At 37.0% G+C, this 23,510-nt stretch overlaps 1 protein-coding gene across 1 annotated transcript in view; it reads right to left on the bottom strand.

Moving 5' to 3' along the window:
* Positions 1 to 23,510, bottom strand: part of LOC149299049 (disintegrin and metalloproteinase domain-containing protein 12-like) — a 153,418-nt gene that overhangs the window by 114,690 nt on the left and 15,218 nt on the right. Inside the window, exons 2-3 of the mRNA XM_089486842.1 lie at positions 19,944 to 20,077; positions 4,994 to 5,067 (exon numbers count right to left, since the gene is read on the bottom strand). Of these exons, the coding sequence (XP_089342968.1) occupies positions 4,994 to 5,067; positions 19,944 to 20,077 (208 nt within the window). The remainder of the gene's footprint in view (positions 1 to 4,993; positions 5,068 to 19,943; positions 20,078 to 23,510) is intronic.

The following is a 23,510-nucleotide window of genomic DNA, read 5'->3' as shown; positions in this document are numbered from 1 at the left end:
AGTCATTGTGATTAATTTATTAAACAACGTTTTTCATCTGAGGATTTTCCCTTTGCCAAGTCATCTTTTCTAACGAGGTATAATACACCTTCATTCAATTTACTGCTTTCACTGGCTCATCGGTCTCTCATTCTCAAGGGAAATGCTAAGCATTTTTTGCATGTACAGTCCAGAATAAGAATGTCCATTACTTATTCTTTCTTCTGTCATAAAATTCAGTTATTCAAGGCTGTTCAATACATAGCTGGGGCGATTAAAGGAAAGGAAACATTAGCATTCCGGAGACAGCTTCTACCAAACTAATGATATTACCATAGCTACAACATAATTCTATTGATTAATCTAACATTTTTGAACCTCATTCTTTATATTTAACCTCTCACCCTAACCATATTTGAGACCGTTGTATCCCAGCTTTCAACTGATTTTCTTCTAAAAATATAAAGTTCCAAAGATGATGAAATGTTGCACTCGAATAACAAGTGGCGTTTAAAGTAATATCTATAGTGTGTCTTCACATTTATCAGGATCTGTCATGAATGTGTTGTAATAACATGCAAATGGCAGTAAGAAAATACAAGATTTTGTGTCTTGCAGGATTCTGAGGAGACGCATTAGGAAAATATGATTCATGGGTACTATTGAGAGTGAATTTGAACCTGGCATTGATCCAAAGATTAAAATAAAGGCGAAACTTCCTGTTGGACCTTAATGAACTGAATGCAACTTGAAAAGAAAACTTCTCTATCGAATAGTAAACATATTCACTGGACATGAAATTTGATGAGGCTATAATATTTTTGATGGGATATGTTAAGTGCATAAATTAGAAATGTATCTGTTTTAAATGAGAAGGAACCATAGAAGTCAGTCATACATTACATATTTTGTGTACAAGAGTCAATTTTACTTCATGTTAAGGACCAACATACAATACTAAATGGTTAAAGGAAATTGACATGAGGAGAACATTTTATAGACCTGATCATCTATGGTCACCAAGCCAACGGTCACAAATAGTCATTCACAGAAACAGGAGACTTGTGCTTTTGATTGTTTCATTATTCTCAGGTAAAGGAGGTTGGAATAAAAGCCAGTTTAAGACTTTATTAAAACCGATTATGCTCAGATATACACAGGAAGCATTGTTTTGATCTACATATCTAGGAGGTTCCGGGGTTAGGCCATCTGGAGCTTTCCCTCTTCTGTGTGCCCATGAGGGGTCTGGACTAGCCACAAGTGTAGGTGGGGCTATCAATGTGAGAGGCTGAGCTAGCCTCATGTAGATGCAGGGATAGCCCCAAATAGAGTTATAATTTGTGAGTAGAAGTCAATCAAGCTAGTGATTATTGCTAGTGATTTCATATATCTGGACAAATTCTACTGGTAGCAAGCATTTGGCATGTTACTCATGATCATCTCCCCAGGTATAACCATGGATCTGTGTACTGACCATGACAAAAACAAATAGGGTTCCATATTGCATATTCCAATAATCCTTGTTGGAAACATACATTCTAAGATCAGAGCTTTCTATCCGTGTTTAATGTCTACATAGATTAAAAAGCAAAAAGTTTGTATATAAAGAGTACTATAAAGAGGATCAATCCTGCAAACACATTTAAATAAATGAACTATGTTACGGACACACATAACGCAGTTTTGAAAAGGAACTGGAATGTGAAATTGTGTTTAGAAATACCTGTAAAACCTGCAAGGCATGAATGTCTTAAATATGTGATGCATACATTTGCAACAGTATGTCCGATGTGTACACAGGCAAATATGCCAAAGAAAAAAAAATCACTAAGTGCTCTAACATAATTGCTGTAAACTATTTCTATCAGTAACACATGGGGTAATACATCAGATCACATTACAGCCCGAAAGATAGTACATAGCAATCACTCTAGGGCAGTGATTTGTGTTTTGGAACATTTCTCTACAAGTGGGATTTAAGGTTGAGGTCACAGATGTTTATGTTCAACATGGAACTGAAGGTCTATATTTTAGAGTAATCTGATGCACAAATTATGGGATTGGTTTGGGTATTGTTTTCTTTAAAGAATGCTATGATGGCACATATAACAGCCCTTTGCTGACGTGAGTATTCCCTGAACAAGCGATGTTAGCATGAACTTTGTTTAAACTGTAGTATTTAGAATATAGTTTTTCCGTATTGGTCCTCAAGCACCCCCAACAGTGCATGGCTTCAGGATCTCAACTGAGCACCAGGTCACCAACCAGTGTCTGTTTATAGACTAGTGTCAATTAACTCCTTAATACCCCTATGGATGTACTAGTGAATCGACATAAAATGGTCAAGATAAACCTTAGGACATTAGCACATGTAATATTTTTGTTTGTGCAGCAGCAGGTAGATCTTTTAAACATGAAGATCCTTAATAAAGAACTATAACTATGGAGTATACTAACCGGTCAACAAATAACTTTCTCTATGGAGGAAGTTTCAGGCATCTAGGTTAAGTTGTGTTAACTTTCTTCTTTTCTACTTTTGTGATCTAAGACAAAGATCCTGAGGCTGGAGACTATCCTGAGGGACAGAGGAAGGGTTCATAGGGTATCTATAGCACTAACGAAGCAACCCGTTAGAACCACTTTTAACATTATTGTCTTCTTTGTGTAGCTCTACAAGCCATTGTTGCCCACCAAATAAAATTAGACTCTGTGTTTTAATATTCTTTCTCTGCCCATTATGAAGCCTAGAGGTAGATATGGGCCTACAATAAGCTGAAAATATATAGTTAAACATTATTTATAAAACATACTAGACATATACCTTGAGGGCTTTTTACTTTATTTGTGGAGGATCTGCAGGAACTAAATGTAATATTAACCAATGCCACTATATGTCCTGCACACTGGTGGTTATCAAACCTGAGAACTCCTGGCTTGCTGGAGCTAACCCTCTCCTGCTAATCATATTTGGCAAGAAGGGTGTGTGTGGCCAAGAATAAGGGCAGTAAGACTGCAAAAATGGTCAAGGAGTAGACAGAACCTAGATGGAGAGTGGGTTTCACCCATTCGCCACCCATTCCCCATTTACAAGGTGTAATAATTATTTCAGTTTGGTTCAAGAGTGTGACGGGCATGACGGGCATCAATGATGCCTGGAATGTAATTCTAGGCCTGGGAGTAAACATGTCCAAAATAATTAAACTGAAATGCTGATAGAAAGCTTAGTGTGTTATGAGTCTAGTGGGCAATAAACAATATCATTAAGGAAAATTCATAATCTCTTCGAAGCTTGTTGGTGAACAAAGCATAATCTCTGGTAATGTGTATTGCAATTCATTAGGGGATTTATGAAAGCTATGAAACCATTTATCTTTCCATTTTCTAAATGCTTTAGAGATGGCAGGATAGTAATAACTAATCATGAAATTGTGACACCTATTTCTGGGTTGAGTAAATAGAAAATGGATTACCGTATTTGCTCGATTATAAGACGACCCTGATTATAAGACGACCCCCCAAAATCTGAATATTAACTTAGGAAAAAAGAAAAAGCCTGAATATAAGACGACCCTAAAGGAAAAAAGTTTAACCAGTAAATGTTAATTCATGTAAACTATTTTTTTTAATAAAAGCTATGATTGAGAAAAATATTTTTTTTGTTTTTATTTCTTGCATTTTCCAGCCTGTCCCCCAGTTACGCACATCTGCCCCCAGGCTTGCCACACCAATATGGCACTGTGGCCCATGATATGCCTTTTAACCCTCTATATGCCACTGTGCCCCATGGTATGCCTTTTGACCCCCTATATGCCACTCTGCCTCCAGAAATGCCTTATACCCCTATATCCCATTCTGGCATTTAGGGGGTTAAAATGCATATTATGGGGCAGAGTGGCATATAGGGAGGTATAAGGCATTTCAGGAGGCAGAGTGGCATTAAGGGAGTTAAAAGGCATTGTATAGAGCACTCTGCCTCCAGAAATGCCTTATACCCCTATATGCCACTCTGGCATTTAGGGGGTTAAAAGGCATATTATGGGGCAGAGTGGCATATAGGGAGGTATAAGGCATTTCAGGAGGCAGAGTGCTCTATTAAATGCCCCCTTAACGCCACTCCAGAAATGCCCTATGCCCCCATTTAACTAACACACACACACACACTCTCTCCCCCCCCTCCCCTCCCCTCTCCTCTCTCCTCTCTCCTCTCTCCCCTCTCCCCTCTCAGCCCTCTCTTACCGGTGCTTCCAGCCGGGGCAGCGGGTTGACGTCGCCTTCTGCTGCAGCCGGAAGGAGGTGGAGTTGGCAGCGGGGGTTTGTATGCGTCCGTCGCGTATACTTTCCCCGGCTGTCAGAGATCAGAGATCTCTGACAGTCGGGGAAGGTCTACGCGACGGACGCAGACAACCCCCGCTGCTAGCCACACCTCCTTCCGGCTGCAGCGGACGTTGTCTACGCGGATCGCGTAGACGTCAACCCGCTGCCCCGGCAATACAGCAGGAAGCACCGGTAAGTGTGTATGATGGGGGGGGGGGTGAGACAGGAGGATCCAGGTCCCCTGCAGCGGTGCGGGGGATCTGGATCTTAGTCTCCTAATCAGACTCTATTTGAGGTCTGATTAGAAGACGACCCCGATTAGAAGACGAGGGGTATTTTTCAGAGCATTTTTTTTTCTGAAAAAAACCTCGTCTTATAATCGAGCAAATACGGTAATTATAATTGTTCGTATATGGGCTATGGACAACAAAAACTTGTGAAATTAAGTCCCACTATTAAACATATTGTGAAACTGGATTTTACGGTGCCACCAAGATGCAAATGAACATATTACTTAAATGTATTAATTTTTAAGATTTGTTACAATCATCATTCTAGATTAAACATACAGTGTAAACGATACAGTATACAAGACTATATATTTCCGAGATTAATGTCTCTTTTTATACACTACATGAAATAATGCCCCAGAACACTCAATTAAGAAACAATAATAATGGATTTAGCTTAAAGTACATACTCATTTCTCTTGAGGTTAATCAACAGTTGTCCATCTTTAGCTTTTAATAGAAGTTTTAGCACCGACGGATAATCCTAGAAAAATAAATACAAATCACAAGGTCATTATAAACATTTAATTCAATTTTTAACATGTTATCAAGAAAACAATAAAAACTTCACATTTGACAGTATATGAGCATTTTGTCCAATACTTTGACAGTACTTCTTTAAATCATTTAGGCATTTGACTGTTTGGTAAAATAAACAATTCCGGTGTGAAAAGTGTGACTTCTAAAGGAAATGCATCTTATAAAAAGATTTGATTTGATAATAAAAACATTTTTAAATCAGTTGGGCATGGTTTAAGATATTTCTATAACAAAATATTAAAGAAACCTGAAGTCAACTAAATGATTGCCTTGGCAACAAAGTCAGTGTCAAAATGATACAGCTGGATATGAATGACATCATAACGCAGCAATACATGCCAATATACATACCTGTGGTTCTGCAAGCTGGCTATAAAAACATACCCCTCCCCACCACGGCTGATCATAGAACCAATTAACAACTCAGAACACACTTTTCATTGAACAGACCATGTCTCAACTACCGAGGGATCTCCTTGGTTCCATCCCATGTTAGACCTAGGATGAAACGTCTGAATACCTAACAAGGTTCATGTTTGGTTGACAGACCATTTTCGATTCAGTATTAGCAAGGAATTTTGTAAATTGGGAGACACCCGTTTAAACCATTACATTAAAAAGGCTAACTTCACAATAATAAGCTTGTCCAGAACAGTTTGCACTTGTCTACCCTTTCCAGAAACCAGAAATGTATATTATCAGCTGACTTCATAAGAGAGAAGATCATGGTTTTTAGTTAATTATTTGGTTTATTATCTAACAAATGAAGAAATAAACATGTTTTTTTGCCACATCGTAAAGCATTTCTTTAGTAGATATTGTTAAATGGATCATGTCTTCATGCCTTCACTGTTCCTGGAATGTTGCTAGGAACTCATACCGCCTCTGGCTTCTCCCCAGATAGTAGCTGTCTACAGCAGCACACAAAACATATATATCATTTTTATCACATACAAAATAGACAGGAAGTTGGTAAAGTGGCCAATTCTCATTTAAAAGCTTTTTACGCTTCTCCAAAAACAAGGAAGAAGTAAAGCACGTTAATGGTTGGTTACTTCCCCTTGCATTTGCAATTCATAGAATAAATTGCTCCAAAGTTGTAGCAAATGAAAAGAATCATGCTTCCGATTTTCATTTACAGACAAGATAAGGTTATGAAGTTTTCTTGAGTATATATCTGATCTGTAGAGGATTCAATTAAAGTATATTACATGTAGGGCCGGAAACATGATGGATGGTCTGTTATGTAACATGCAGTGGCAGAAAAATAAGGTATAAGTCAGGGATTTTTTTTGGGGGGGCTTCAATTCCTATTGATTAGTGTACCACAGTGCAGGTTTAAGTTACTCAAGAGGTTATATGACCCATGAATCTTAAAGATCCACCTGGATCAATAACACCAACAAAGGTTCTCCCGGGCATGCACCCGTCTTCAAACATTCAGGATAGCCATGGGTGAGCTAATGGAGACAGTGAGGCTTGGGTCCTGCTTGATAGCAAGGAGGAATAAGAAGACCCCAGAAACATGTTCCCTTGATGTATCAGAAACAATGGTAATATTGGGTACTGTAGCAAGTGACATTACTGAAGTTTACAGACTTTAGCAGCCATAGAGGGTAGATGTCCCTCTTGCTTCGTTCCTAATGCATCAATGCCTTTGAAACATCCGTGGGCTTGTTCCAAACAGGAAACAATGTGTTGAATAACCATTTTTTTATGTCAGATACAAAATCTCACAGAGATAAGAGAGGGTTAGTAAATTAATATGTAAACAGGCACATTTTCTGAATACAGAATGTTCTGAAATAATTATAGGATGACAAATCCCTCTCCCTCATGGCAAGTTGGACATCTGAACAGATCCATTGTGAATGGAGCTTATATCACAGTGAAAGCCTCCACTGCCGGTAGGCACACTTTCTAATCAAGGAGTTTGTTCTGTCCTCATGTAAGGAATATTTCTTCAGTTCACTGTCTGGAAATATTCATGCTTTTTTCTCTTCAACTGCTTCTCGAACTGACAGGCAGCCAAAGCAAAGGACTGTATTTCTAAATCTTTTTTTTTTTCCTTGAAAAGGTCTGTTCAGGGGGGAGAAACCCAAAGCAGCCGTTGCCAATTTTAAAATGACAACTGAATTTAATAACAAGAACATTACATAATCTGATGGAAATTAAGTTAATTAAAATAATCACACATTATTGAATAAGAAATAATTCAACTAAAGAACATTTGATTTTATTTAAGAGATATTATGTTCTGGGATTATATTTTTATGCAAAAATGCTGAAACCCTGTTTATTACCATATATACCTACTATATTTTCTGCCGTTAGTATTGCGTCTGTCTGCTTTGACTGTTAATGTATGTGTAAATATCAAGTGTTTTAGTACATACATATGAGAAAAAGATCACAGGAGGGTGATAAAGGGAGTAGTAGCTCTCTTATAGCAGTAATTAGGGCTAAGTGGTTAAAGGGTGCAAAATGTTTAAATTTAATTATTTTTAAGTCTCTTAAAAAAATTGAAATAGAGCACAGTGACTGAATATTTAAGGTCTTTTCCCCCTAATAAAATTGCTATCTTTCAAATGCTTTATTTTGTGTATAAAGAGGAATCGGTTGTAAAAATAAAGCCACCTCCAATGAGGTTTGGTGGGAAAGCAAGATGGCTGATCCTGATCCAGTGGCGCATTGACTTTGAGCGATGCTCTGCTCTAGCCAAGTGCAGCGTCCCAAGCCGCCCCATCCTATGGCTATTAACCATCTTATTATCTTTCCTTATTAATGTCTAACTTTCCCTTCTTGCATCTTTCCCGAAACACCCCAAGCCCTCTACAAACCACCATCTGAAACCAAGCACGGTTGGCGCTTTATAAATAAAAGTTATAATACTCATTATAATAGCAATAGAGGCCCCACAGGGTGTACCTGCCACCCTAGGCCTAGTCGGCAAAGGCCAGAATACGCCACTGTCCTTATATGTTTTTAAATAATTTTAATAACATATTTTAGAATAATATTTAAAAAAAAAAACATGAAAAAGAATGGTGGAAGTTCATTTTGGTGCTAATATTGAATTATTCCATTAATACTTATCTATGGAAATAGACAACTTTACAGATATTACTGAAAATTACTATGGTAATGATTAATTTGTTAGTATAATTTTTTTGCTAATGTTAATTAGTTAATTTCAGTAAATTTTTTAGTAAAGTTCAATGTTAATTGTAATTATCACTGATTTTGGCATATTGTAGTTTAATAAATAATCAAGATCTTTTATATGATTATATGAACCACGATTGACAAATAAGACTGACAGGGAATATTAGCCGACGCTTAGTTCTTTGAGCGCTAAACATAAAATTGCCAAATACCTAAAACTAAACACCTATGAATTTTACAAAAAGGACACCAATGAATTATACAAAAAGGGCACTTATGAATTTTACATTCCGTGTAGTGAACTAACATCAAATTGATTTCCTCAAACGTTACATTTATGAAAAGAAAATGGAATCTTCGGTTGAAGCAGATACATTTTATTGGGCCAACAGAGAAAAAAGATGTAAAGTTAACTTAGCTTTCTGGACTTTGGGTGTCTATTCTTCAGATTCTCACTCTATTTATTCTCTTTCTATGTTTAAGATTGACTGTGCCTTAGTTTGCCATTGCAACGGAAGAGACCTCTGAGGTCCCAAAAGCTTACATAATGTTACATCTTTTTCTATGTTGGTCCAATAAAATGTATCAACTAAGGACTATTAAGGAATATGGTAACAGCCAGAGTGGGATTGCACCTTTTGTAGATCATTCCAAAGACATGAAGGGTGTTTTCCAATCTCACTGTTTTAATCACATTACCAACTTCTCACTCAATTTCTATAATCCAAGGTTCTGTTATCCCCTCCGTTGACCAACTTTATGCTCTGCAAATATCATAAAGAAAGGCATTGCCCTGATGGGATCTACATTCATAATTTATTTACTTCAATACGGATTTATTTTGAAATCACAGATGGGTTTTTGAATGGGTGTCCTCTTTGCACTGAACTAAATGGATTCAGGTGTGAAGAGTAAGCTTCTAATCTACGTTCTTTCATACCACAGTCTATATTTATTGATCTTTAAAGATGATAAATGCGTATTATTGTTATTTATCATTAACAAATGATTGCAATAAAAAAAATTGATAAAACAGCCATTAAACGTAATTATATGGTGTTAATACATTAATAATTGAAAACTTTAAGCGTTAAAGAAAAAAATGATGCAACGTTGTTAATTAGTTGTACATTTATATATTTTTAAAACCTTTGTTTATAAAAATGATACACTTTTCTACAACACTATCAAGCTAAGCATTTGACAGTGTTGTAGCCCTCTGTCAAATGCATTGAAGCCCTCTTACTTTCCTAATAGTGCTGCACAAACAACAATTCTAAATTACACTCGTCGCTGAAAACAATGGCTGTCCATTTAAACGTGTCTATCCTGAAAGCAAAATAATTTAAGGCATGGATCAGTGAAGCAAACTAAGCGTGCTTCACTCTGCCTGTTAGAGTAAAATCATGGTTGTGATGTAGATATCAATTAGACTTTTCTTTTTTGCTGCATTCGTTTTCAGACAACGAATTTCGTTTCCTGGCCGTTTGGCTCAGATGAAATTTGGGGGCCTTTTTTTATTCGGGAATGACATTCGGGGGGTGTTCCCAAAAGGAGGAGGTCACTAACACATTCTAGACTCACCTTTCATTATAGAGCAGGTAGACCCTGGCAGGTGATAGGAACATGCAGCCCCGTGAAGCAGGACTAAATTTCCACAATATTTTATATTATGCTTATTATAATGACAGGGTTTGTCACCAATATTGATTTATCAAAAAAAAAAAAAAGTTCTTCTTTCTTTTCTTTCCGATCGTCAAAAATATCAAGACACTTGTTTTATTTATTTGTCTGATAATAAGTAAACATATATTTATTTAACTCTGGATATTTATATGTACATAATGTGTTTTGTCCCCTCCCTTTTCCCTTTCTGTTCCCCTTTATCTTAAGGAAACTCAATAAAATAAATATTTTAAATAAAATTAATAAATAGATAATATAATAATAAAAAAATAAATTGTCCACAAATTACAGGTTTGGCTCGTAGCATAAATGGCCAACTGTGTTAATCAACTAAACTCTACCCAGGAACAGGGGAAAAATATATCTGCTGCAGTCCCTGTAATACAATACAGCAGTCAATACAGCTTTTCCAATCCACCCTACCCCAGTACACTTTCTGCACTAAGATAAACCATTAATTAACGTGCAGTATGGTGGGTGAGTGATGATTTTGTAATAATGGTTTTATTAAAATGGTGCCTTGTATGGTATGTATTTTACACCATTATTTTTTCATAATATTTTTCCTGTGAGCAGGGTACTTTATGCGTCAGGGTTTGTTATTGACTGTAATTTATGTTGGCAATTGTCACTTCTCTACAGAACAGGATGGTGGAATATGCTTTATAAATAAATGATAAGTAATAATAAATGGTGTGAATGGAATTATTTGCAGAATGCTACAACACATTGAATTGTTAGATAATTGAACTACCTAGCTTTCTAACACTTAAGAAGAACTGTCACCTACGCAGATTTCAGCATTATTACGATATCTATAGTATACAGTATATATCTATAGGCAAGATATTTTTTTAGTATTTGAAACCAAGTTCAGTGGTTGGAGCAGTGATGTATTTATGGTAGTCACTAGACTTGTGCATTCGTATTCAGGCGAACATGAAAACGAACACGAAGGGTGCATTTTCGCAACTGCACTTCAGTGGTTGACGGCAGAGGAGCTCCCTGCCGGCTACCAATAGAGTCGCTTGTACAGATCTTTAACTCTTGGAGCGTGAAAACCAATGGTCTCCCCAAGAGTTCCGTGTCAGGAGTTAAAGGAATCTATTGGTCGTCTGCAGGGGCCTCCTCTTTATAAAGTCAGTACGAGCGACTCTATTGGCCGCCAGCAGGGGGCCCGTCTGCCATCAACCAATGAAGTGCAGGTGCTGTCCCCCCCGACCTGCTATCCTATGGTGGGTCACTTAGAAATATCCTTGTTTTCCATGAAAACAGCTGTCCCCCCAAACCTTTGAACGTTAGTGTAAATATAATAGTATTAAATAGCATGCTTTACTGTAAAATGTAGGTTATGGAGAAGAAGTGCCGGAGCCTCTTCTTTTAGTTATTATAGGATACATCACTTGACAAAACAATGAATTTTCTTCTGTGTGATGAGTAAATTACAGCATACACAATTTGTTATGTCAATTACCGGAAATATCTGGACATGTTAATAATTAGTTGGACTTATTACAATAAAAACAAAAATGCCCTTCCTTAATAATAATTAATGGAGATTAAATATAGCAGGCCAATATTTAAATGACAAATTAATTACTCAGTATATCTCAGTACACTGATGTATCAGTCCTGTGGTTAAAAAAAGACTATTAGAAATATCTTAGGTCATTTATCAAAGTCTCCTGGGTAAAAAGGAGCAGAAAAACGGTGGAGTCGTTTTATCAATCAAGAAAGGCTTAATTGGCGTCATGAGTTAGGGTGGAGGATTTTTTCCCCCCGATAAATCAGGTGGAGCTGATTTCACCTAGTTTTACTGTTCAAAACTAATGTTTTAAAACAGATATATGTCTGCTCGGGACAATTAGGGTCACTGTTTAACCATCTAAGTTCCAGAGGGGGGTGCTTAATATTTTTCTTTAAAAAAAGAAGGGCATAAAAGGTCCGTACTGCATTCACAGGGGTAGATTCCCAGTGTGCTGCCACCCAATGGGTCTCTTGAGGATCATGTGTTCGGGACACTTTATACATAACTCCCAGTGACCCACCGTTTGAAATGTGCAGCATTAAAACTATAGACTTCCAAAATCCACTTTCTGGGGGAATATTTCTGGAATTATATGGAATATGTTTCTGCTTTATATAAAGGACACTGACAGGCATTGACAAGCATATAATTGGGTGGAAGCCGCCACATCATGTTGCATGCAATTTTGCATATTTCATGGATATTAATGATACAAACAACAATGAAAACCAAGCAGTGGAAGCATTAAATGCTTCCATGAGGAATAGAAAAAGGGCTACTTCTCACCCATTTTCGAAGATGGCCAAATACTTATTTCCAATGTAGCAATAATGCTAAAGTGCTTTACTGGGTCCTTATACATGACCAGAAGGACACATGTGAGGAACTGTGTCTTGGAGGTCACTCCAGTGATGTCATGGTGATGCTAATTTTTAGCAGTATCTATTTTCCCTTTTGTCTTTTACACAGAATTCAACAGACTTTCAAGAAGAAGTCCCATTGACGATTCTACTTCTAATCAGTTAGTGCCAATATCCAATACCCAATATCGGCTGGTTATTGATCTCTGGGTGACTGCCAAGATTAACATATTTAAGCCTGTACTGTCTTTTATGTACCAGCCTTCATATGTTGCAGTATTGGAATGCCCGTAATATCTCGGTGAACATTTGCACGCCGTGTGTATAAAGAAGTGTTATAATTATTTAGGGCTTGTCGGCATGCTTGATGATGAATGTGTTTTTGAGCAAGTCCATGTGTGCCTCTTTCTTATTGTTGGCCCATCATGTAGGTTCTGTCTTTTAAGATGTCAGACTAGCCATTGAAAAATGAGAAAAGTAAGTCAGGGAGCAAATATGTCAGTTAATAAGATAGAACGGAAAATCAATATACTGTACGAGCATTCTTCTGGGAAACAGTGGAAAATAAATGTACATTGGTTCATCCACTAACTTCATCTTTACAACTTGTCATAAGGGTATAATAATGAATGGTTGAAAAGTTGCATGCTTTAATTTGACAAGATTCTTAGAGTCGTTATTAGAAGATTTTTTCAGTTTGCTAAAAAGGTGAAATCATACCCACTATTGGGCTATGTTAACATTCCTTTATGAAGGGCAAGGCCTTGATTAGAGGGCTAATTATATTAGTTCACCATGGAGACATAAAATATATCTCAGCCAGCATTCCAAGGATTATAGGGTTTTGTTTAAAGAGAAATTTGGGTGCAAAGTCGTAGGAAGCAGGAAAATTCCACATTGACATGGTGATAGCATTAGTTGTATTTGACAAAAGTCAAAATCATATATATGTCATTCCACAAAAAAAAGTATGCATCAAAAATCTATTTTTAGGGTATAGTCGTGTAAATAACAAATATTCATATATCTATTCACAAGCAGCAGGGCTCTGGAATCACAAAAGCAGTATTACCATTAAGAATTTTTACTTTAATGATGAAAAAACGGCACATATTATTTTGTAATAGTTCTGATTTTTTTTTCAACAGTAACCATATGGTATTGTGATTGTGTATTTAATTTTGCATTGCTTTGCAGTTTTATTTTGTCTTCTCTAACTCTGACATTATAAACTATATTTATTTCCAATTTGCTGCCAAGATGTCCCAATCTCCCCTGACTGCCCAGTGAGCTACGGAATTGATTGAGGTCTGAGCTTTTGCAACACACACCTCACATCACATGGTCTCCTTGCAACGCACGGAAGCTGTGTGCTGGTCTATGATGTCACAGCTTGGTGTTCTGCTTCGATGTCACAGCTTGGTGTTCTGCTTCAATGTCAGTAACGTGTATGGTCCTACAACCAGTATTGTTACTAACCATACCCCGCCTGCCTCTAAACACACTCACATTTAGGGCACTTGATATGTTGGGGGGTACGCATTTAATGTAGTGATAATAATGTAAAATAGTGAATAGGCCCATATTCAGGGTTCTTTGTTTAGACTTAAGAGCTCCAATAAGTGAAGTCCGAATATATATATACTTCATAGATTAATGATGGGATGTCATTGCAGACCTGAGTCAAGTTGGGTGAAAATATAAAAAAAAAATGGGTGTATAACTCTTTCCATTCCCGCAAATCTTTCATGTTACACCATTTTAGGAATCATGTTTTGAGTGGAAACCGGTAGTTTTAAACGACTTTGTTACTAGTCATTGCTTCAGTGGGAGTAACCACAGATTCAGATGTTTTGACTGTAACTCCCACAGATGCATTTCTCAATATTTCACCCAAATTTAGATATGAGACAGGATATCATAATTCATTGGGTGTTTCAGTGCTGTCATTAAAATGGATGTATTACTCACATTCTTTCAATATTTACTTAAGTGTTTTTTTTAAGTATTTTTTTCTGCTGTACGTGACAGGTGACATCTTGTGGCAACATCACATTTTAAACTTGTCTTGCCTTAAGATATTTTTTACAGAGAAAAGTGTTCTTTGTTCTGTTATCACGCGAAATAAAGGAAAACTAGCATGAAATGCCCTGGCTAGGTGACTATGTCTTTGGTGGTATGATGTCAAAGCTGGAAAACCTCAATATATTATAAATGGTACATTATAAAATAGTAATATGATAAGGAATAGTTGGTTTTCAGTGCTTAAATCTGTTATTGTTGTATTTCTTATTTCCCCTTTATGTATTTAATAGGAGTTCACAATCTAATGATCTGCTCCAAGAGTTTGTTTTACAGATGAAGCCATTGACAATGCTTACCAAGGGTAAATGCTTCTTTCATTTGATGAGAACACGTAACTAAAAGGTACAATCTCCACAGCAGGGAAGGTCTGGCACCTTCTGATCTTGGGAGCAGACAAAACAAAGTGGTCCCATCTGCCCCTTGTCCCCCAGTAACTCACATATGTACTGGCACACATGTACACAAACTTACACACTTATGCTCACACACGTTAACGCATACACACTCATGTAAACACACACATACTTACAGTAACACACACTTACACATACTTATTCCCACACTAGCACACACTTACACACTCATGCTAACACACACTCCCTCTCACAAACGCTTACACATATACATTCATGTTGAAACCCACACACACATACATGCCAACGCTCACTCCCTCTTATACACTTATGTGGTTATGATAACACACACATATGCACATACACTCTCACTCTAACATACATACATACTTGCTCACTCCTTACCTTAGCCTCATACATCTCATTCTTTCACCTCCTTACCTTGCCTGCAGCTTTCCTGCTGGCTGCTCACACGCATTACATGACCCCACTGCATTCCTGCCTCCTTGAGTAGCCCGGTCTAGGTTGGACCAGCCATATGTGAAGAATTTTGAATCACCCTTGGCTTTAGTTTACATTATTATTAATCTAGCAGTAAAAAAGTGATATATACAACAGTTAGAGATAGACCCGCCCAACACAGTCTGCCGAGGAACATCTAGTATCTTCTGTTACACCAGTGTTGAGAAGGTAACAATTTTGAAATTTCATGCAGAAATCTTGAAACTATTTCACCTCCATTATGAAGAAACAAACCTTTATACTGCTGGCTTGCGATTGTCCCTTTGTATAATGCCTTTAAGTGTAATCATGTGAACCTTTAACCTTCATTGTTCAGCCAAGTGACTTCAGCCTCTATGCAGCTGATTGCTTCCTTGTGCTGTATACAAAATCCTAGCCAATTTTTTTTTATGTTATCAGCAGATTTGAGCAGTGTGCCAACTATTTCTGCTTCAAAGATCCTTTTTGTAATTCTAATAAAGCTTAATAGCTCTTAGTCTTCAATAAATCATAGGCAAGAGCGCATTTTTTCATACATTACAGGACATTGTTATGTCAGGGAAACAGCAAGGTCCTCGTGTCCCCTATTGGGGATTTGTTATTAGACAATCAACCTTGGGGTCATCATTGTTCTGATAAGTAGAGCTGTTCCAATAGTTGACTATTTTATATGTCTGTTTGAAGATTCTAAGCATCTAGTCTGTTCAAATAAGTCCTCTGGGTCAATCCTTGCCACGTTAATTTCACGCAATTTGATAGTTTTAAAGCATTTCTTAGTAAACACAATGAAAGGGGGATATATATATCCCTGTCAATCAGCTTGTGGCATCAAACAGGAGCTTATATTTGGCAGCCGGTAGAATTCATCACATGAAGAACAGAACATGTCATGTTTAATTATGTATATTTCCAGAATATGGAATTGGAAGATGCTACAGGGGGCCAAATGCAGTTTACTCTTCAATAATGAGGTGAAAAAATCTGTATGTCTAAACAGTCTCAAGTATGGTGGGAGTGGTGCATATGACTGGTTTCCTTAAAAACTGAAAAAAAGGAAGAATTACACAACTATCTCCTATACTTGGCCTGGTGTTGCCGTCACTTCTAGCTGTTGGAGTAAGCCAGTCTCTGATTTATTCCCACTTCTTTCCCTTGGTGGTCTCTTTCTGTACTCCACTAACAATACATGCAGAATTAATGTAAAAAGAGTGAACTTAACAACATACAGGATCTCCCTAGGCACATAAACACCATCTCTAAATATAAAAAAAGCTATTATACAAGTAATGGAAAATATTAGTTTAAATGAATAAAATGGGATGGAAACATGCAACCATGCAATAAACAGTTTTGGACTTGACTAACATGCCCAGCATCCTCTTAACAATTACGCTATTATAGAAACGATGAGCTCTGGGTAAGTCCTGTTTATATTTTATGTAAAATCCAAGCCAATGTAGCAGGGCAAACATGTCTTTTCCACAGGAGTTCTGTGGGGGGTTGTACATGGTGTCACCTTCTTTTGGTGACATTGTCATGCATCTAATATTTATTCTCCATTCTTCCTTTTTAACTCCTTCTATGCCAAATTATTTTGTATGGGCTACGTTTCTATCCAGAGGTACTGACAATGGGAAGGATTCCTAATACTGAGAAGTGGGCGGCCAGATATGATGCAACTGTATCGAAAAGACTTTCGAGTGACCTGTGTAATATAAAAAAAGGGCAACATTCCTGAAATTGGATGTTTCATAGGAAAGAGAAGCAAATAGAATACAGATGGAGCAATAGGATGTGGAATCGGTCCAAATCCACTCCTCAAATGTATATGCAAGCTCATCAAAAAGGGACAAAGGCTTGAAAATGATTCACCTTCGAACATAGTTTACCAGGAAAGAAAAAAAATATCGATGTTGTTGTGCAATTTCTTTTCTTTTACTCTTTGCTTAGACAATGTAGCAAGGAGGATAATCAGCGTGATGCAGATTACATTTGATGAACCCTAGGAGATACAAGCCCAGTGTGCACAAAAACAAACTCCTTAAAACATACAGCGTTTTAATCATTGTTGTTATTCACGTGTTGGCTGTAAGTAAACAAAACATCGGCAACTGGCCAAGAGAACTTTAAAATGATGTAGATCATTACACTCTGTTGTCTGTTGTAGTTTTACATTTTTAAATGGTAACAGTTACCAAACACGATAGCGTTAATAGCTAAAATTACAACCCATATTGAATACATTTATTAAAGTGAAGACAGCAAATTAAATATATTGTACATAACAGTACAATATTCACAGGTGGCCAAACTTAGCCAAAATAACCTCAAAACAATCTTGATTTAATATTAACCAATTTGAAAACCCTAAGGACTCAACAAAGGAAGTGAGGCTGTGATGATTATCAGGATATAAGGGCTTGGCCAAGTATTAGGGTGATAAAATGCTAGCATTATGGTATTAGGATCAGATTAGTATTATCAGCTGGACTATGTTTATATTCATGGGAGCAGAAAAAGAGATGGTAGGTTGGGGCATTAAATTAGATTGGTAATTTTTCCAACTCATGCATTTTAGTCATTTTTATCCAGTTGCACATAGCAACATTTCTATTAACAATTTCTATTCTCAACAGCAGCCAAGAAACCATTTCTGCTGATTAATTTTGTAGTGTCATAGGATTGGTGCCAACGTTTGAATTGCCTTGATGCCACTCTGCTTTAGTCTTCTGTTCATGGTCATCTTGGTTGAGTTGCTTGGCCTTGTTTTCACATTGGAGGTATGGCCTTTTGGCCACAAGTCTACTATAAAGACCACTTCTGACCAGACTTCTTCAGTAGATCCTGTACCAGGGTCCTGCTGTTTTTTGCCAATGCTGAGCTGATGGCACTGCTGGACATCTTCCAATTGCAAAGGGAAGTGAGGACGATCTTCTGCACTACTGGAAGATTCCTTGGCTGAGAACATGTTGCCCTTTACTGTGTTCTTCAAAAGCCTGGACAGAATATCTGGAAACTGCTGTCTGATTTTAAATTTCTGCCTCGGAGAGACCTTGATGATGCAGTATAACTAGATTGTCTCTTGTTGCTTCACCCATTTTTATTCCTCCAACACAGCTGTTCCTGTTTCAATTAATGATTGTATTCCCACTTATATATTTAATTTAAGATCATTAGCACCAGTTTGGAATAATTGTTTAATCATACAAAATCCCTGACTTTGTGCAAGTGTATCTAGAAGAATTGATGGCGTTTTGAAGGCGAAGGGTAGTCACACCAATTTTTTTCCTTTGTTCACTCATTTGCATTTTAATAACATAAAAATAGCATAAAAATAAACATCAACATGTCTATTTTTGAAAGCATTCTTATTTTTCAGGAGTTTTACTTTTCACAGCTGCCTTAAATGTTTGCACAGTATTATATATATATATTTTCAGTGTAATGGGTTATATAAAGATATAATTGTATTTTTCCTTCTTTTATGAAATTCTTAGAAGTTTTAATTGCATAAGGGGCTGCTCTTTATAATATAATAATAGGTACTGGATTCTGCCTAATGAGCTCCCTGTCACATCTTGTCCTCCTTTATCTATTCTCTCCCACACTCCCTGTCCATTCATGTTTCTCTGACATTCACTACAGTTACAATTGCCACATATTTAAAAAACTTCTCCCCCTATTTCTGCACTTCGCACTGTCCATCCTTCTCTGATTTAAAAAGTCTTTAGAAATTACATGTTTCTAAGATGTATTAACTCAGATGTCAAAACCCTCCTGAAGTGAAGGACAAGTTAGTTATTTGTTTTTAACTGTGTCTAGTAATTAGATTGGTCACATGGTCCCGCTCATATATTATTTTCTAGGTTTATAGGTAGGCTTTTCTAACACAGGGTCATATAAAGTTAGAACATAACCTGATTAAAGACATACTGTATATAAAATACTCGGGGACTCTCGGGGTTTGACCCAGAGTGGGTCTCCTGGAGTGGGTCTCCCAGAGTCAGTTTCCTCTCCAGGTAAGGGGATGGTGGAGGTAAAGTTAGAATGGGGGAATTTCTTGAGAGATATCTTTCTAATTTTGAATGCATTATACTGGGTCGACTCATCATAATGACGTCAAGCCAATGAGTTAAAATATACAACTATCCTATAACAAATACACAACTCAACTTCAAGGTAACTTCAAGGGGTAGCAGGACATTGTGGCTTCTAAAACGAGCTTCTGCTGTCTCCCTGTTTCACACAAGTAGATATACATACCTCTTGGGCACACATACGCTCATACAAGATTCAGGGTCAGCAGAAGTCCAATGACTTTTACAACACAATTTACAATATTCACTGACTCTGTCTATATGTTACATCCCCATATGTAAAAGGCAATTGACACGTATTTATTTTTAGTAGAGAACATATGTTCCAAATAATGGGACCTAGCAAGGCTGATGGATATTTTGACAACTGCCAACTGTGGATATTTTGACAATTGCTGTTACTCTGTTAACTCTGCTTAAGAAAACATTGTGTTGAGAGGTCTCCTTTATTTTGATTTTGAGTATTTGCTGCAGTTTCAAGATGCTAGCTTTGTTATAAGTTTCTAATGCCAGACAAAGTGGGAGAAAGCAAACACAATACTAACCTTTGAAAAGATGGGACCTATAGGCTCCCACTGATCCCCACTTAAAAGGTAGGGTACTATTGTCTCGGAATGTCTGAAGTGTTCTTCTTCTATCCATTGTCTAGACCATTTCCAATTACTCTCCACTTTTTGTCCTAGCCAAAAAAAGAATTAAACATATTTTAGTAAAAAAACAACTTGCAAGTACAGACATTACCGTTTTCATGTCTTTGCAGACGTGTCTGAAGATGAATATGTTCTAGGAATTATATTAATAAATCAAAGCAATTATGCGGTTCTGGCTAGCGCATCGACTTGAAACTGGAAGCAAAGCAATTGCATGACAATACAATCAAAGGTATCTATTAACCACGTAAAAAACTGCGTGAAGTTTTGTCACAAAACTAGAAAATAAAATGTTTGGAGGTCAAATTGCACCATTTTTAAGATTTATATTATCTATTTCAGATAAGGCTTGCATTGATTTTAAAGCATTGTTTTCCAATATTCAATATTCTAATATATGTGTAGGGTTTTAAATGAAGCATTTGTAAAGTTTGTTATTTTGCTTATGGATCTCAGGAAATGTGCTGTGTGGTCTAAGATGTCTGGAATCACAGGACATGGGGACTGTGGAGTGTCTGAAAAAGCATAACCACAATTAAAGGCAGATTGGGTGCTGCAGTGTGTGGATACGTCTGGACATCACTGACTTCCCCAGGCAGCTGCTGGCCTTAAAGTGCCAGGGCCTCCTTGTCATTGAATAGTCTACGTCAATGTGCCATACACTTTGGCCACTAGTAGGCTTCATTAGTGAAGTGAGTGTTTCCCCCACACTCCAAGAGCGGTTACATTAATTCCCTGACCGAGAATCTAGAAGAGACTCCACAAGTCTGATGGGTCCTGGGACTACTTTAACAGGAAAGGGGAATTTTGGAATCACAATTGTCTCATTTAATTGAATAATTCTATACATCTAGATCTATATATATATGTGTATTTACAGTATGTAAACGTTATTCCATAAATTGTAGCTCTTGAAATACTTCCTTACTGATCAACAGTTATATCCATTTCAGAATACAATGATAATTGCTATAGGAGCAGATTGCTATGAATTGTCATTAATGGTACCTGAATTAACAAAAAAACACATTTATACCAATAGTGATCCTATATAACAGGACTTAACACAATGGAAATGTATGAACCAATTAAACACGCTGTAGATTATACAAGGTTTCCCCTGGTTTCTTATATCACAATCAATTTCAATAACAATACAGCGGAAAATGTAATATTTTGTGTGTAAAATGAAATAGGGGCATTATGATAAAAATGTCCTTATGTTCCGCATCCTTAAGTACGTCATCATTTTATAATTGCACTATTCAATTACCATTCATTTAAACATCACATCATAGAATACCATTCCAAATACTGTAACCTTCACATCTTTTAACCTGCTACAGTCATTTATTGAGATCGTGTGTAGCTTTTGTTTTTGCCTTACAATTCTAGAAATAGTTGGTTCAAAAATATTTTATTTAGCGGATGCCCTTTCTCAGCAAAAGGAGGCAGAAATAACAATTCATTGTCCTGAAGGTACTTCCCTTCTCTCTCCCCTTGCCAACGCTGCCTGAGCCAATCTACTTCAACAGTAAAGGGCAATATTTAATATACATCGACAGTATAGTCTAGTGCAGGGGTAGGCAACCTTCGGCTCTCCTGATGTTGTGGACTACATCTCCCATAATGCTCTTACAGTCATAATGCTGGCAAAGCATCAAGGGAAATGTAGTTAACAACATCTGGAGTGCCGAAGGTTTCCTCACCCTGATCTAGTGTCTCATACAGCCCCACCAATGAAAGAACCTTAGCGTTAGAAGAAACTGTAGCTCCAGAGCTGCAGCATACCACTCCCTTGTGTTTTGCTATTTGAGCCAGATTTGGCTGTTCAAAGCATTATAGGATGGCTGTAGTGTACCTTTAACAAAAGATGATGCACTACTGAACAACAAAAAGTTCTCATTACATCCACAATACAATTGCATTACATATGTTTATTTACTATGCTAAACTGGAAAATATATATGAGAAAAGTGTCAGGCCCACTTTAATGCAATAAAAAAACCCCAACTCATTTTATAGTTTTGGTGATAGCTTGCTTTTAAGATTAGATTTGCAAACATGAAGTTGACCATTGACATATACATAAAATGCAAGAACAGAAAATTAATCTCATCTAGAAACATAAAACCCTTCAATCTTCCACATTCTACAGGCATTTTATAGCTCTGCTGATTAATGGTTTCCCCAAATTCCCCTACGAAATATTTCCCCCCGGATTTCACTTCATTTTCTACTCTCGTTTCTTAAGCAAAGAAAAGAGATATGATTTTTATTTTATCTATGACAACTTTGGTGATTGAAAGAATTTATGCTACTGTAATACTCCAGCGTCTTCTCTGTTCTAACATCCACCGTATTCTAGCAGATGATTGTACATTTCAAGTTTGATGAGTCGCGCATATACTGTAAATTACAACTGTTAACATCATACTCTTGTTCATTTTCATTTTACAACCTTACAGAAAGAAAAAGCCCAAATACTTGACTTATACCGATAAAATAATAAGTTCTAGTCCACGCGTTCTAAAGGAATCTCTGTTAGGTCTCAAACTGTCTCAAAGAACAAATCACATAGAGTGCATCTTCCACACCATCCATTTAATTGCAATGTCGATGGTCCCTGTCGTGAATTGCTAACAAGAGCAGAGGACAATGTGGGCATGTCACATAAATACTTTGGGAGGTTTTATCCTGGAAACACATCTCAGTTTTACCATGTATCCAGAAATCATTTATCATATCACACCAGTGAGCCTAAAATCTAAAATATATGTAATTGAAGTAACGATTAATCATTTGTAACAATACAGTATATTGAAGGGGATGTTCAGGCTATTAACACACATTGAAGGAAAAATATGTCTGCGCTACCTTTGTTCTTTGATTTAATTGGCTATCGTCTAGCTCTTGGATATGTATTCCAAATCTTGACTTTTCCATTGAAATGCTTTGTTTCTATCCCAAACCCCCAGTAAATGGCTTTCATTATTAATTAAAAAAGGGCAGAGGGGGTTCTAAAAAAGGTATCAGATCACCCAATGTTGGAGGGTTATTCGATTTTGATTAGGCGTAGGTACCCCACTTGACCACCAAAGTCCTATACATGGTAAGCTCTGATGCACGATCAGGAGCAATCAGGAATTTCTAGCTAGTTGCAGGAAAAAAAAGTGTTTTCCTTCAACTTCAGCTTTTGTTAGGTTGTCCCTAAAATGGCTGTCCACTTGGCATGGCCCTGCTGAAAATAAGAACTGGTTGAAATATGGGAAGGAAGAACTACACATGTGAACCAGACTGCAAATGTTCAGCAACTGGTATTATTTTGAATTAGCAGTTAGATTCAGCATTCCTAGGCAGAGACGCCTTGAATAATTTTATGGCTTCAAGTTCTTAGGAAGATGGAATTAGGGCATCATAGTCTCTGCTAGTCTGAGACAAAAAGATCGTTGGCACATGACT

Source organism: Sceloporus occidentalis, unplaced genomic scaffold (assembly GCF_023333645.1).
Source record: "Sceloporus occidentalis isolate IW3139 unplaced genomic scaffold, rSceOcc1.0.p SCAF_30, whole genome shotgun sequence".
Taxonomy (NCBI): Eukaryota; Metazoa; Chordata; class Lepidosauria; order Squamata; family Phrynosomatidae; genus Sceloporus; species Sceloporus occidentalis.
This window is presented reverse-complemented; position numbering and strand designations above follow the sequence as displayed.